The sequence below is a fragment of the Tursiops truncatus genome, chromosome 20 (assembly GCF_011762595.2).
Source record: "Tursiops truncatus isolate mTurTru1 chromosome 20, mTurTru1.mat.Y, whole genome shotgun sequence".
In the NCBI taxonomy this organism is placed as follows: domain Eukaryota; kingdom Metazoa; phylum Chordata; class Mammalia; order Artiodactyla; family Delphinidae; genus Tursiops; species Tursiops truncatus.
The window spans coordinates 200,622-215,602 of record NC_047053.1 but is presented as its reverse complement, the minus strand read 5'-3'; the positions used below and the strand labels follow the sequence as shown (position 1 = coordinate 215,602).

Genomic DNA, 14,981 nt, shown 5'->3' with positions numbered 1-14,981 from the left:
CCTCACTGCCAGCCTGTCCACATCCCCTCAGGTCAGCATTTGCCACAGGCTTCGGAGCCATCACGTCACCTTCTGAGCCTTGGTTTTCTCACCTGTGACACAGCAGAGACTGCCCCAACAGGAAGGGAAGACAGGCTTCCCTCCACCCTGCCCCCTCAGCTTTAATAAGGTACAATTTGCATACAATAAAATTCACCATTTAAGTGTGTTTGACAGTTTTTGGCAAATGTATAGTTAAGCAACGACCACCACCAGCATCATTTCCTTTATCACAAGTTCCCTTGAGCTCCTTTGCGGTTAACCCACCGCCCCCACCCTGGCAGCCACGGCTCTGTCTTATGTCTAGTTTTGCCTTTTCCACAATGGCATTCAAACGGAATCCTGCCGAGTGTCACCTTTTAGGTCTGGCATCTTGGACTCAACGCCCTTGGGACGCACCGTGTTGTTCGCATATCTGGAGTTCGTTTCTTTGTTTCTGAGGAGTCGCCCATTGACGGACTGACCACATTCGTCTGTCCATTCGCAAGTTCTGTGGGCATTTGCGGTCTTTCCAGGATTTAGTTATAATGAATAAAGCTGCTATTAATACTTACATACAAGTTTTGTGTGTGTGTCAGTGTAGGTTTTCATTTCTCTTAGGAGTAGAATGGTTGGGTCGTAGGTAGGTATAGATTTGATTTTATAGGAGATTGCCAACATGTTTGTAGCAGATGTAAGCTTTTATATGTAGGATGGATAAACAACAAGGTCCTACTGTATAGCACAGAGAACTATATTCAATATCCTATGAAAAACCATAATGGCATTGGGGGCTTCCCTGGTGGCGCAGTGGTTGAGAGGTCGCCTGCTGATGCAGGGGACGCGGGTTCGTGCCCCGGTCCGGGAGGATCCCACATGCCGCGGAGCGGCTGGGCCCGTGAGCCATGGCCGCTGAGCCTGCACATCTGGAGCCTGTGCTCCGCAATGGGAGAGGCCACAACAGTGAGAGGCCCGCGTACAGAAAAAAAAAAAAGTAAAAAAAAAAAAACCATAATGGCAAAGAGTATGAAAAAATATATGTACATGTGTAAGTGAGTACTTTGCTGTAGAGCAGTAATTAACACAACATTGTAAATCAACTAGACTTCAATGTTTAAAAATCTGTGTATAAAAAAACACCTTAGCTGTCCTAACAGGTGTGCGATGGACGCTTTCCGCGGTCTCAGTTTGCATCCCTGGTGACTGGTGGTGAAAGCGTCTTTTCATCGGCTTGTTTGCTGTCTGGATAGCTTCCTTGGTGAGGTGTCTGTTCAGGCCTTTTGCACATTTTTTATTAAGTTGTTTGTTTTCTTATGATTGACTTGTAAGCATTCTTTGTATATTCGGGGTACAAACCCTTTATCAGACATGTGTTTTGCAAATATTTTCTCTCAGGGTTGTTTTGAGAATTAAATAACACCATACACACTGAGTAAGTGGGTACTCTTATCGTTATTATTCTTTTTGCTACTGTTATTTATCACTCTGTTTTGTCCTGTGGATAGAATAAGACCTCACGCCTCTCCGCGCAAACTCCTCGTGGCACCTGCAACAAGGCTGCCCGAACCCCATCCCCCCAGGTCCCCTTTGCTGGGACTCCCTGAGGGGGCCCAGCCTCCGCTGGAGCCCAGGACATCCGTGTTGTTTGTTGTTTACATGTTCGCTTATCTAAACCATCCAGCTGGCCCTGGCCGCTTGGCTGGGCCCAGAGGAGGCTGCAGAGATGGCCTCGCCTCACCCGCCCCACTCTGCCCGCTGGACCGAGCCACATCCCGTCCGATCTCCAGCCCACGCTCCTCGTGCCAGCATGCACAGACACGCCGCTCATCTGAACCTCCTCACAGCACCCAGGACCCGAGTCCCGTGTGCCAGACGAGACAGGGGAGGCTCAAGGAGCCGGTGTGGCCGCCCAGAGTCCACAGCCCAGAAGGGGTGCTGCGGAGACCCTGGCTCTCATGCCCTGAGTGTGTCATCTGCAGCACTGTCACTTGGCAAACGTCCCCCAGGCTGAGTGGAGGACCAGGGGAAGCAGACAGGGACCACTGAGCACCTGGCTCTGCGTGAGTGATCTCCCTCCAGGGAGTAGCTGTTATGGTCCCATTTTACAGATGAGGAAACTGAGGCTGAGAGAGAACAAGTGACTCAATAAATCAGTGGCAGAGTAGGATTTGAGCCCAGGTACCCTGGCCCCTCAGCCTGAGTGCTCGACTGCTGGGCCAGGCTGAACCCATGGCCTCTGTCCCTTCTGCGGGGCCTGCCCCAACTGGGTGAGGGTGGCGTGCACCTCAATGACCGTCACAATACCCGTGGGAAGTCAGCCACGCCACCCCCACTTCACCCATGACTGCCCACTTCCCTTCTCCCTTCAAGCTCATTGTGACCCCCCTCCCTGTCTCTGTACCCTCGTCTGTGCCGGGCTGCTTCCCGACTGCCCTCCAGACCCGAGCACCTCCTATTCAGTAGACCCTTCCGTGTGGACATGGCTGGCTCAGAGCCTCTGCTGGCCCCAGAGTGCGGAGGGCAACGTAGCCACATCTGGCTACACTGAGGAGCGTGTGCCCTTTTCCAGCCGCCCCCTAGGGACTGTCTTCCTCGGATACACTCACGTGGGTGGGAAATGGTGTTTGCACGAAGACATTCATTGTCAGCGCAGAAGACCGGAAGGCTCCCGAATGCCTGCCAGCAGGGGACTACTGAGTGCCTTGCGGGGGGAGTCACTCTGTGGACACTCTGTAGGCCGCTGTGACGAGGACGGCTGCTCTCCCCATGCTGAGCTGAAAGGACACTCGGGGCCTTGGGACGGCGTATGGAGAACAGAGGCTGCCTTGCCGCGCAAAGATGCACACGGGCTACATCGCGGGGGGGCACCCGGGCGTCGGGGGACAGAGCCGGGGACACTTTTCACTCTATGTCTTATCCCTGTTTGAATTTCGAACTGAAATGTCTCCCTCCTCCGGAGGTCACCTCTGATTCCACCCCCTGAAGTGTCCCCACCACAGTGTTGTTTTGAGTAACTTGCGGGTCGGGTGACGAACCCCCCCTTTTCTAACACTGCTGCCCGCCCACGAGTTCTTGGGGAGCGCCTCCCACCAGCCCTTCCCTTGTGGCCTTTGGGTTATACCAGGCAGCCCTGAGGGAGGGGCCTGGCGTCTAGCTCAAGACCCTAGGCGGCCTCTGAGTTGGCCCAGATCCTAGCCCTGTTCCTGCCTGACCTCAGGAGGGGGCTGGTTTCTCAACCCAGCCTCGCTGAAGCTCTGACTGTGTGCTGGGCACATTCTAATCCTCACCCTGACTCTTAAGAGTGAAGACCATTAAAATACCCGCTTTACGGAGGAGGAAACTGAGGCTCAGAGATCCCTTAACTCGCCTGGGGTCACACACTAGTGAGGGAAGAGCCAGAATTCCACCCTAGTGAGGCTTCCGGCAGCCCTTGGAGGGATATGGCTCTTCCTGGAGCTGCGAGGCCCCTCAGCCTGTAGGTGCCTTTCTCCTGCCCTGGATGAGGCTGGAACCTCAAAGATGCGCTGTCCTGGGACTGAGGTCTCCGAGCCAGTGTGATGAGGGCAGAACAGGGCTTTCGGGAGCCCAGAGGAGGGAACGGTAATTCCACCCGGAGCAGCGGGGAGGGCTTCCTGGGGAAGGTGGTGCTGGCACTCAGCCTGCAAAGATGAGGTGGCCGTCAAATCTTCAGTCCAACGTGTTCCCACCAAACTCGCTATCTTCTCTTCCCACACCTACTGCCCCACCCCATTTTATTTTATGATTGACACCCTCCTCCAGGCCCTGGAGGAGGCTGCGAGCCTCCCTGTAACCCTGGCCTCCTCCCTTGGCCTCTACCCACTTCCTACCAGCCACTAAGGCTTCCGAGTCTTTCTCAGATCCCGTCCCCACCTTCCAGCCCCACTCCTGTCCCACAGGGACTTGCTCCAGCCTCCTCCCTGGAGGAGGAAGTCCCCGCTGGGTCCCTGCCCTGTGAGTCACGCTGTCACATGGGAAGTGCGGTAGGTAGCTCTGGGAACGGTCACTGCCCATGACAGCTGCAGAAGGGGTGTGGAGGTTTTGAAAAATGGCTGCAAGTTCTGTCATTCCACTCATTGTGGGGCAGGGTCGACGTCTCCGCCCCTTAGCACTGGGCGGGTTGCTTTGGTCCATAGAGTCAGGCGGCAGCAATACCAGCAGAAAGGACCATGCAGCTTCCACCCTCTGTCCAGCCCCTGTGAGGAAGCCCTGGCCAGGGACGGAGGTTGTGTGGAGGGGCTCCAGCCCAGGAGTCCTCCCAGCCCAAGTGCCAGACTTGGAAATGAATGGAAATGAAGGGCCTCCGGATGAGGCCCCAGACATCGTGGGACAGAGACAGCATGGTAAAAGAGTTGTTTAACACCAGTGAGTTTAGGGAGGTTGGAATGCGGCAGGAGATGAGCAGAGGGGGATTTTGTGACTTTCCCCATCTCTGATGTCATTCCTTTCTCGACACATTTCTGCAGGGACCTCTGAGGGGCTGGGGGCTGCGGAGGCGGTGCTGTCTTGGAACTCGGCCCAGGGTCAAACCCTAGAGCCACTGTTTACCCCTTCCCTGTGAAACTACGGGGCTGGATTAGAATCAGGGGACATTGGGCATGACCATCTGCTCCCCGCAAACCACTACATATACCCAGCCCCTGACACCACTGGAGTAGAGTCTTGGGTCACTTCGTGGTGTCAAGTCTCATGAGGATCAATTTGGGTAATCCAGGAAGGCTGCATGTAGGAGGCAGGATTTAGTTGTAAAGAACAGTCAGAGTCAAAAATAATGATGTCATTTTGCTTGTTTACATTAAAATATCAAAATAATATATTAACTGACTTTTTTAACATATTAAAATATTATATATTTAATTTATATTAAAAATAACAAATAATTCTTGGGACTTCCCTGCTGGCGCAGTGGTTAAGAATCCGCCTGCCAGTGCAGGGTACATGGGTTTGAGCCCTGGTCCGGAAAGATCCCGCATGCCGCGGAGCAACTAAGCCCGTGCACCACAACTACTGAGCCTGTGCTGTAGAGCCCACAAGCCACAACTACTGAGCCCGTGAGCCACAACTACTGAAGCCCACGTGCTACAACTACTGAAGCCCGTGTGCTTAGAGCCCGTGCTCCGCACCAAGAGAAGCCACCGCAATGAGAAGCCCGTGCACCGCAACGAAGAGTAGCCCCCGCTCACCGCAGCTAGAGAAAGCCCACGCACAGCAACAAAGACCCAACGCACCCAAAATTAAAAATAAATAAATAAATAAATTTATTAAAAAAACAACAACAAATAATTCTTGCAGAAATGTTTGAAAAGAAAAGCATACCGAAGATAAACACATTCCTTGTGAACTTAGGCCCAGATATCATTACGGCTGGCCTGCTGGAGTACTTCCTGCCTTCCCCCCTTGCAACTGGGACCAGGCTGCAACTTTGGGCAAACTTTCCCAGTGGTTCAAACAAGCCACAAACCGGCTGGCAGAAGCGGGTGTTCCCACCAGCAGCAGAGGAAGCCAGGCCTGTGGCATGTGGTCCCGGCCGGCGTGGAGCCCTCCTCCCCTGCCCAGCCACCAACAAAAAGGTTATCATGCAGCTGGTGCCCTGGTCATTCAGAGAACAGCCCTGTGGAGGGACACCTCCGAGGGTGCCAGACCCAGCATCCTCCCTGCCACCTCTCGGCCCTCTAAGCCCCAAGCACAATAACCCCCAGGCCCAGGGCAGTGGAAGCCACTTGTCCGAGGAGCTGGGGGATCCTGGGGGCCGCCCAGCAAGTGTCAGAATCAGTCTGAGTCCTGGGCCTGGGGAGGAAATGAATTTCTTCCTCTGGGCATCAAGGCACCCCACCCCCAGCAGCCCGAGGGGGGAGGGCGGGAAATTCTTCTTTCTACCCGAGAGTGTTTGTGACCCTCCAAGTTCAAGCACTTGAACTTGTACTGTCTCTGGCTTTTCAGAGGACGACGTGTCGGCCGCTGGAGAGGGTCTGGGAGCAGAACGTTCCTCGCGGTGGGGCTCCGCGGTCCCAGGGCGCCAGGCCGTGCCCTCGCCCTAGGCCTGGGCAGCCGGAGGGAGACGCTGGTAGAAAAAACTCGACATTTATAGCATTTTCTGCTGCAAAGCGCTGGTCACAGTACCCCGTGGGGTACCACGCAGGACTGATCTGGGGCTCGACTCGGGGTCCGATGGCCGGTCGGCCCGGATTCCTCCCCGGCGGGCCCCTCGCGGGCCCCGCACCCACGCGACCGGCTCCGCACTCGGGCTCCGCTGGAAACCAGGCTGAGGGCAGAAGGGCGGCGCCGGGCGGGGTCGCAGGGCCAGCACCGCCGATGCTGTGGGAGGGCGTCTGGCCCGCAGGGCTCCTGGGAGACTTGCGTCTTTGTTCTTGAGCGGGTGGCCGGCAGGCCGGACAGCCCAGATCTTCTAAAAATATTCCATTTTTGGCTTTCCACGCCCCGGGCCTGCTGACCTCGTAGCCTCAGGCCCTCACTCCGCGGTCCTCGCCTCCTGCTTGGGCTGTACTCGAGACACGCTGGCCTTTAAGTGTTCCTTCAAGCGACTTCTAATTCTTATTAGATCGAGGCAGGCACATAGTGTTAGAAGTCAGACGGCACTGCAAGGCCTATGAGACCAGGAACAGAAAACCAGCAGCCACCTGCTTGCACCCGCTGACAAACAGGAACTGAGCACCTACTGTATACTGGGCTCTAGGCACTGGGGATGCAGCAGAGACCCAAACGGACCCTCCCTCAGCTGCCATTCTGGTGCGACTGCTTCCAACCCTTGTAGTTCCCCCTTACTTCTCAATCACATGCTTGTATTGCTATTTCTTTTCTCTCTTTTCGGTGTTAGACAGTATCTGATGCTTCCTACTACAGGCAAGGACTTAGTCCCTTCCACAAGGATCCCTGCACTTCCCCTGCCCCCAGTACTCACTCTCTTTTCGTCACAATTTTTGGATCTATCAGCATTTGGTGTTTTGGTTTACGTATTATGATTATGTAAATATTGTTCCCAGCTGAGCTGTGCAGTACTTTATGACTACATTTTCTTTTCTTTCTTTTTTAAAAATTAATTAATTAATTAATTATTTTTTGCTGTGTTGGGTCTTCATTGCTGCGCTCAGGCTTTCTCTAGTTGTGTCAAGCGGGGGCTACTCTTCGTTGCGGTGCACGGGCTTCTCATTGCGGTGGCTTCTCTTCTTGCAGAGCACGGGCTCTAGGTGCACGGGCTTCATTAGTTGTGGCACGGGGGCTCAGTAGTTGTGGCTGGCAGGCTCTAGAACGCAGGCTCAGTAGTTGTGGCGCACGGGCTTAGTTGCTCCGCGGCATGTGGGATCCTCCCGGACCAGGGCTCAAACCCGTGTCCCCTGCATTGGCAGGCAGATTCTTAACCACTGTGCCACCAGGGAAGTCCCAATGACTACATTTTCTATTTTGTGTTATTTGTTTTTCCAGGAGTTGATAATTGCCTTGTTTTCTTCTTACATCCAGCTGGGCATTGAGGGGGATCGTTTCAATCTGGGAACTCATGACCTTCGTTCTGGGAAGTTGGAAGGCAGAACTCCTCCTTTCACAAACTCTTAGCTTATTTTCTTTTCATCCCTGCCTGCCCTTTCCCCTCCAGAGGGACCTGGTGTCTCCCAGGCTGCTGTTTCTAGGGGCTGTCTGTAGGTGGTCTGGCCGCAGATTGGCTTCCTCCCCTGTAGACTTTCATTTCACTTTCCTCTACTCTCCTAAGTTGGTTACCATTTTTCTATTCATTTAACAGCTTCAAAAGTTTTATAGATTCTGTCCCTGTCATTGCCTTTCCTGTTCTCTTTGTCCTTGTGAGTTTGTGCCTTAAAGTTTTCTTATTTTACTTTTATTTTAGTGGAGTTTTGGGAGGGAAGGGAGAAAAATATCTCTGTTCAGTTCATGGTTAATTAGGGGTCCCCCTCACCTTCTCTTTGAGCATCTGCTGTGTGCCGTGGACTATTTAAAGTCGGCTCCTACACCCAGTTTCACATAGCTCCTTTTTTGTCACCCAAGTTTGAGCTCAGAAGAAACCTCCTCCAGGTAGGCCTCCTTGACCACCCATTTAATGGAGCCACCCCAGTGCCTCTCTATCATGTTGCCCTGCTTTACTTTTGTTTTTAGCCCTTATCACTATTTGAAATTAATGTATAGATTTACTTTCACTGATATATTTTCCTTCTTTTTCAACCTCCCCCAGAAGGCTGGCTTCATGACGGCAGGGACCCTGTCTGTTTTGCTCTTCACTGCCCCCTCAGCATGTAACATGGTGTCAGGCAAAAATAGATGTTCAGGAAATATGTGTTGAATGGATGGATGGAGTTGAGCCTGGGATCTTCAAGAGGCGATTTCAGCATAACTTAAGGAAGAAGCTGGTAATGGGCAGAGTTTCCTGGGAATGGAAGACACTGCCAGTGAGAGGGTGAACCCCTCATCAGAGAAGGGATGTAAGCCCAGGCTTGGGGATGGCTGAAAGGGGACACAAACTCTAGTGAGAATGGATGTGATCACCTCCAAGGCCTGGCTGAGACAGGTGATTGGCTTAAGGTCACTCACCTCCATCCTGGTGGAGCCAGGACTCCCCTCAGATTGGAAAACAGCCCTTTGCAGGCAGATACTGGGCTGTGTGTGGATCGTGGAGTCAGCCCGGTCCGGACACAATTCTTTCTCTCTTCTCCCTGGTCCTGTGATCTTGGGAATGTGGCTTGTCTCTGTGTTTGCAGTACTTCTCCCCCAAACCACAGTGATGAGGACATCTCTCAGGCCCTGGATTCTAGGGGGCAGGCTTGAGCCTGCTAGTAAAATGCCTGATACACGGCAGGCTGCTCCTGACCAGGGCTAAAAGCCTGGCTTTGTTCTACCTGGCAGTGGAACCTGGGCCAGCTGCTTGAAGACTTGGGCCTCAGTTTCCTTGTCTGTGAGATGAAGGTCTAACCACACTGGCCTTGCCGGGTCACGTCAAGTCTTGGGCTTGGAGTATAACGCGTGTCAGTGAACCCCTGGCCCTGCCTCCCGGGCGTGAAGTGCTATGTGTGAGGGCCTGGGGACACACAGGCTCCGGGCCAGGGCTCCTGGGATGCCCTGAGCCCCTGGCTGCCTGGAAGATTTCCTGGGGGGAAAGCCTCAGGGTTTCTGTGCAGCCGGGAAGGGTCCTAGGCAGGATATACCTGAGGGCTCAGTCAGAAGCGAAGCGCTTGGCATCTTCCCAGAAAGCGGTGGAGGGAGTTCAAGGGCGATGTGATTTGCCCAGAAGGAGGGTGTCGCAAACTACTTTAATTAATGGAAGCTTGGGCAGGGAAAACTCTGTCTCCGTCTGACCATTCCAACAACAGCTCTGCCATTGCCAGCAGCCTTCAGCCCCTCTCTGAGCCTCCACTTCTCATCTGTTACACTGGGATGATGATAACAGCTGCCCCTTGCTGCAGTACTGTGAGCTCCTCCTTTCCACAGCTGTTCACTGCACACCTGCAGTGTGCGGGGACACTGCAGTGACCAGAGCAAAGTCACAGCCCCCATGCAGCTTGATTCTAGTGAGTCCACAGAATCATGAGCTTCAAGGGATTAGCACATAGTAGGGGCTCGATTCTGCTGGAGACGCAGGTGGGGTTTCCGCCGCTGGCAGAGATGGGCTCCCAGGGGGCAGTGTCAGGGAGAGCCTCCCCTCCCTGTTTCAGAAGTAGGCTTTGAGGGATAGGAATGAGTCAGGTGGAGAAGGCAGGGAAGAGCATTCCAAGCTGAGGGAACAGCCTTTGCAAAGAAATGTTCAGGGAGGAGAGCTGGGGTTGGGAGTGGCTGGACTGGGGAGAGCCTGGGGAGGCTCTCCGCTGAGTGAGCCTCGGCAGCGTTTGAGCTTGACCAGCCGTGTTCTGGAAGGCGCTCTGGCTGCTGTGGAGGAACTGGGGGCAGGAAGCACGGGGAGGGGGAGGGGGAGAAGACGAGGTCCCGGAAGTGCCCAGGGCTCTGTAGAGTGACCAGCTCACGTCCAGCCGCCATGCCAGGGCTGGCCACCAGAGGGCACTGTGGGCGCAAGCTGAGGGGGCCCTTGCGGAGTCAGAGCCGTGTGCGGTGTGTGTGTCTGTGTGTGTGCGCGTGTTTGTGGTATCTGTGCACGTGCCTGAGCCTGCGTGGCCGCACCCCGCCGTGCTCACAAGCGTGTGCATGTGTCGTGGCCACGTGCATGCACGTGGCGGTGTGTGAACTTGGGTGTGAGCTGGGGGGGTGGGGGGCGAGGGCATGAGTGAGCACGTGCAGGGGTGAATAGAGGTGAGCGCAGGGCCCTCATCCCCCGCTGCTCCCGCCTGTTCCTCTCCCACCGGCCATCCACCTCAAGGCCTTTGCACACGCTGTTTCCTCCCCCTGGAATGCTCTTCCCCACACCCTCATGACACCTCCCTCACCTGCTCAGGTCTTTGCTTACATGTCACCTGCCGGTGAGGCTTGTCCTCCCTCTTTAAAATTACAGCCCCACCCTCAGACGCACGCCAGTCCCCTTCTCTTCTTTCCCGGTAGCAGATCCTCCGGCGACTATAATTTAATTTGGGCATTTCGCTTGTGTGTTTCGTCCACCAGTCACCTCCCAGAGGGCAGGGCCTTGTGTCTGTCTCTTCAACGTCGTGCCCTCAGCGCCAGGCACACAGTCAGTGCTCACTACGGAGCTGTCGAGTTAATGAAGGGACGAGCTCCCGCCATCCCGGGCGCAGACATCCTCTCTCCAGCCCTTGGTAACCCCAGGCCCCGCCCACCTCAGCTCACACCCAGATCCTGATCTGACCACACCCCTTTCACTGAGTCCACGGAGAAGGGTGTTGGGGACCTATCTTCTAGGAGTCAGGGCAAGAAGCAGCCTGTTACAGGGACCCTGTCCAATATCCCTTCTGGTTTCTGAGTGGTCATGGAGCTGCAACCAGCGAGGAAGGGACGACGGAGCCCTGCCTCCCCACCGGGCCCTCACACGGGGCCCCTTGCACAGCACCAACCCTCTACAGGGAGACTGTTTCTTGCTTCTCTGCCTCACGAGCTCACAAGCTCCTACTGGTCCTTAAAGGTCCAGTCTCAAAGTCACCTCCTCTGAGGAGCCTTCCCGACCTCACCTAGGTGGAGCCTGGCACCGTCCTGGGTCTCTTGCTCATGCATCTATTTATAGCAGCCCACATGGAGTTTTGTGATTCTTGGGCTGTCTGTCAGGCTCCCTGACTAACCGTCACCTCCTCCAACGGCAGGGCCTCGTCTGAGTCATAGGAGCAGGCCAGCATGGGACTAGAGTTGCTCCCAATGTCTGTGGCATGCTTTCTGTCTGTCCTTTGCTCATTCCTCAAACATTTTTCCTGGCCTACTATGTGCCAGGCCCTGGGCTGTGCATCAGGAATGCCCCAAAGCGAGTGAGTTGGCCAGATCCCCGCCCAGGAGGCGCTGACCGTCCAGATTAAGAGTCAGATTAAAAGCAGAGGAAATAGGAAAGGCATTGGTGGCATGAATGCTGTGCAGAGAATTACAACTGGTTTGGGGGTATGGCCGGAAAGCCTCTTAGGGGAGTTCATTTAAGAGGAGGCCTGCAGGATGAAAGGGACCAGCCCCAGCAGTCACGGTGGGAGGGTGGGGGAGAAAGATGTTTCAGGCAGAGGGAACAGCAGAGGCACAGACCGTGAGGCAGGACCGGTATTGGCGTGTACAAGGGGCAGCACTGAGAACCCTTGCATATGGCATGGAGCGGAGGGGGTGACAGGGAGCACGAGGGGAGCAGGAGTCCAAGTGGTTGGCAGGGGCCCGAACCCAGAAAACCCACCAGACCAGGCCTGCAGTCCCACTAGGGAGGTATCTGCTGCTGGGGCCCATTTTGCAGATAGAAAAGCAGCAGGACCCATTTGGGACCGAGCGCCCTGGGCCACTCCAGACACCCAGGTGTTGTGAGGCCGGGTCAGCTTCCTGTAGGAATTTTAAAAACATTTGCTGGGCACCTAGTGAGTGCCAGGACCTAAGCCAGGAACTTCCAAGCTTGCACTTGTGAACCGACTTTGGAGAGGCCGCCCTGTCCCCGTGGCACAGGTACGTCAACAGGCACGGAGTGGCTCAGGATGTCTCTGAGTGGCAGGGTTGGCATTTGAACCTCTAACCTGATGAGTCCATAGCTCATGCCTTTCCTCCTACTGCCTGGGGATGCAGGAGGAAATAATGACAATTAGCAGGCCTCCCCTTATCTCATCTTGCCCTCCCCATCACTGTGTGGGTAGGCCCTGCTGTCACCCCATCTTACAAGTGGGAGGGCACCTTACAAGAAGGTGGTGGAATCTGCTTCCCTCATGTGAGGCTCCTGGCAGGTCACACACTCACGCCCGCGTGAAGCGAGGGACTGACCCTGTGACGTTTGCCAGGGTGTCCATCCTAGTGACCTGGTCCCACTGCCAGATTGGTCAGTGGCTCCCGAAATCCTCCAAGGCTCCACGTGGGAGCCGAAGGGAGGGCTGGCCCGTCCGGACTGAATAGTCAACAAACACCTCCTGAGTGTCCGCGGTAGCCCAGGTCCCTTTCCACCAGCTGCGACCGGAGGCGCGGACGCGAAAACAAGCTCCGGGGTGACCTGAGTTGCCCAGGTCAGCCCCGCTAGGAAGTAGTCGAAGCGGGATCTGACCCTGGCCCCACCCGGGGGGTGCACTTTGACCCCCGCAGCACCCGCCTTCCCGCTCCCCGGGGCCGCAGCTGGGCGGGCCAGGGGTTCCCAGGGTTTCTGCGCACAGGAGCCAGCGCGCGTGAGGCGGGGCCCGGGAGTGGGCGGGGCTTGCGTCCGGACAGGCAGCGGGAGGGACCCGCCGGGGCCTGGGGGGCGGGGCCTGACGGGTTTCCCGGTGGTGGGCGGGTTTGACAGGCGGTGGGAGGAGCCGTACCCCGGGCCAATGGAGGGCGAGGCTTGAGCTTGACGGGCAGGCCCCGGCCGGCGATTGATAGGCAGGGGCCGGGCACGGAGACCGGCGGGCCAATGGGTGTGCGGGGCGGGGCCTGCGTCGGCGCCGTCCGGCCGGGGCCCCCGCCGCGCTGCCCAGTCTGGCCCCGCCGCCGCCCGCCGCGGACGCGTACCGGCCGACGCCCTGCTAGCCGCCCGGGCCACCCGCCCGCAGCCATGAGCGTGCTCCGCCCGGGCCGAGCTCGCCGCCCCCTGGACTAGTCCCGCCGCCGCCCCGACCCGCCTGCACCATGGAATCTCCTGCCGCGAGCCAGCCCGCCGGTGTGCCCGCATCCAAAGGTAGGAACGCCCGGGCTGCGGACCCGACCTCTGCGCGGTCCCCCGGCCTGCACCCGGGCAGCTCCCCTGCCCGGAACGCCTCCCTTAGGTCCCGGGCCCAGCCGGACCCCAGTTTAGGCCTTGGGGCTGCACCCAGGCCCGAAGTCGGGAGAGGGTCTCGTTCTGATCACCCCGTTCCAGGTCAGGAACCTTGCTTGGACCTCCCACTTTGGGCCTTAACTGCACCTTGGACAGGAACTCTCCCAGTCTGGGTCTCTCAGCTGGACCCAGGTGGGATTCACTCTGATCTTGCATCCAGCCCCCTTCCACTCCCGGGTCCCAGGGCTGTATCCAGTCTGGGCCCCCAGTGGTGCTCCCCTGCTGCGGATCTCTCTGTAAACGCCCCCTCCCGTGTGGCTGCCCTGGCCACGGTCCAGCTCAGAGCTCCCCGTCCTCTCCCCCAAGGCTCTCCACCCTCCTAGGTCACACATTGCCCCATCCCTGGCGGCCTGCACCCCGTCCTGCAGCTCTGTCTGCAGCCCTGTCTTCCGGGGAGCCTCTCTTGGCCTCCCACCCCACCCTACTGCATGGCCTCTCCATCGGCTCCCTCATCTGGACTTGCAAGCTTCTCTGTGCACGGGGGCGGGCGGGGGGGCGGTGCTCACCTCTGACGCTGCCTGTGGGTCCTGGGCTGGCTGCCCGGTGGGTGCTGGCCCTGCGATGGGCTTGCTCTTGTTTTCTGCAGGCAGCCGGCCTTCCTGGAAATGTCTGTGAGGTGGCGGCTGCGGCAGCAGGCTTTGTCATGCAGAGGGGGAGGATGAGACTTGGAGGGCGAAAGGGGGATTTTTTTTGGCAGGAAGAGGAAAGGATGTTTTTGGCATGTCGGAGTCTCAGCGGGCTGGGCTGTGTGAGAGAGTTCCAAACCGGACGCAGCCGTAATGAATGGGCTGCCCGCGGCTCGCTAACTTGCTGTCTCTGGGCCTCGGTTCCTTTATCACACCTACCTTCCGTGGACTCCTGGCATAGGATGTGAGACAGTGAATACTAAAGAGCTCTAGGCAAGTGTGGGTGATGAGATGAAGAGCTCAGAGGTGCTGGGGAAGGGGTACTTGCTGCGTTTTATTACTGTTACCATTCTTCTCGCTGGAAAGGCCTCAGCCATGTGGGATCCAGGCCTTGCCTCCGTTGGGCTGTAGCTGCAGAGTGAGGGGGAGAAAGGTAGCGGCTGGTACTTAGGGGGCCCCTAATCAGGGGTTGTCTCTGCCTCTTTTTCTCTGCGGTTGGGCGAGCCCAGGCAGCTGGAGGGCTTGTGGGGTCCTGGGGAGGGTGTGGGTCCTTCGCTGCCCCTGCTCCTGGCGGCTGCTGTGGCTGGGGCCAGAGCCCAGCCAGCCGGGTGGGCAGGGTAATTACGTCTTACATAAGTGGGAGGCCGGATCCCTGACCGTTGCCCAACCACTGTGAGTAACCCAGGAGGCACTCGAGGGGGAAGACGGCTGGGGAGGGACTTGGACTGCGCAGACCTCGTGGAGCTTGGGAACCGGGAAATCAGACACTTCTTTTCCCCAGATCCAGGTGTAGGCCTGGCCTGGCCAGCGCTGTGAGACCTCGGGCAGGTCCATCAGCCTCTCTGGGCCACAGTGTTTTCATGGGTGGAAAGAAGAGGTTGGAAGCAGTGTTTGTTTTTGAAGGCCCTTCAGCTCTTCCAGGCAGGGAATGCCTCATCAAAATAAAAATT

At 56.7% G+C, this 14,981-nt stretch overlaps 1 protein-coding gene and 1 long non-coding RNA gene across 3 annotated transcripts in view; one reads left to right on the top strand and one right to left on the bottom strand.

Annotated features, from left to right (window-relative positions):
• Positions 1-4,805: 4,805 nt before the first annotated feature.
• LOC117309807 (uncharacterized) overlaps positions 4,806-14,981 on the bottom strand; it is an 11,273-nt gene continuing 1,097 nt past the window's right edge. Inside the window, exon 2 of the long non-coding RNA XR_012328623.1 lies at positions 4,806-14,442. This is a non-coding gene — a long non-coding RNA (uncharacterized lncRNA). The remainder of the gene's footprint in view (positions 14,443-14,981) is intronic.
• MAP2K3 (mitogen-activated protein kinase kinase 3) overlaps positions 13,057-14,981 on the top strand; it is a 22,499-nt gene continuing 20,574 nt past the window's right edge. The window contains exon 1 of one of the 2 annotated variants that reach the window (XM_033848637.2): positions 13,057-13,267. In XM_033848637.2, the coding sequence (XP_033704528.1) occupies positions 13,219-13,267 (49 nt within the window). In that variant the 5' untranslated portion in view covers positions 13,057-13,218. The remainder of the gene's footprint in view (positions 13,268-14,981) is intronic. The other variant, XM_033848638.2, reaches the window with a different exon arrangement.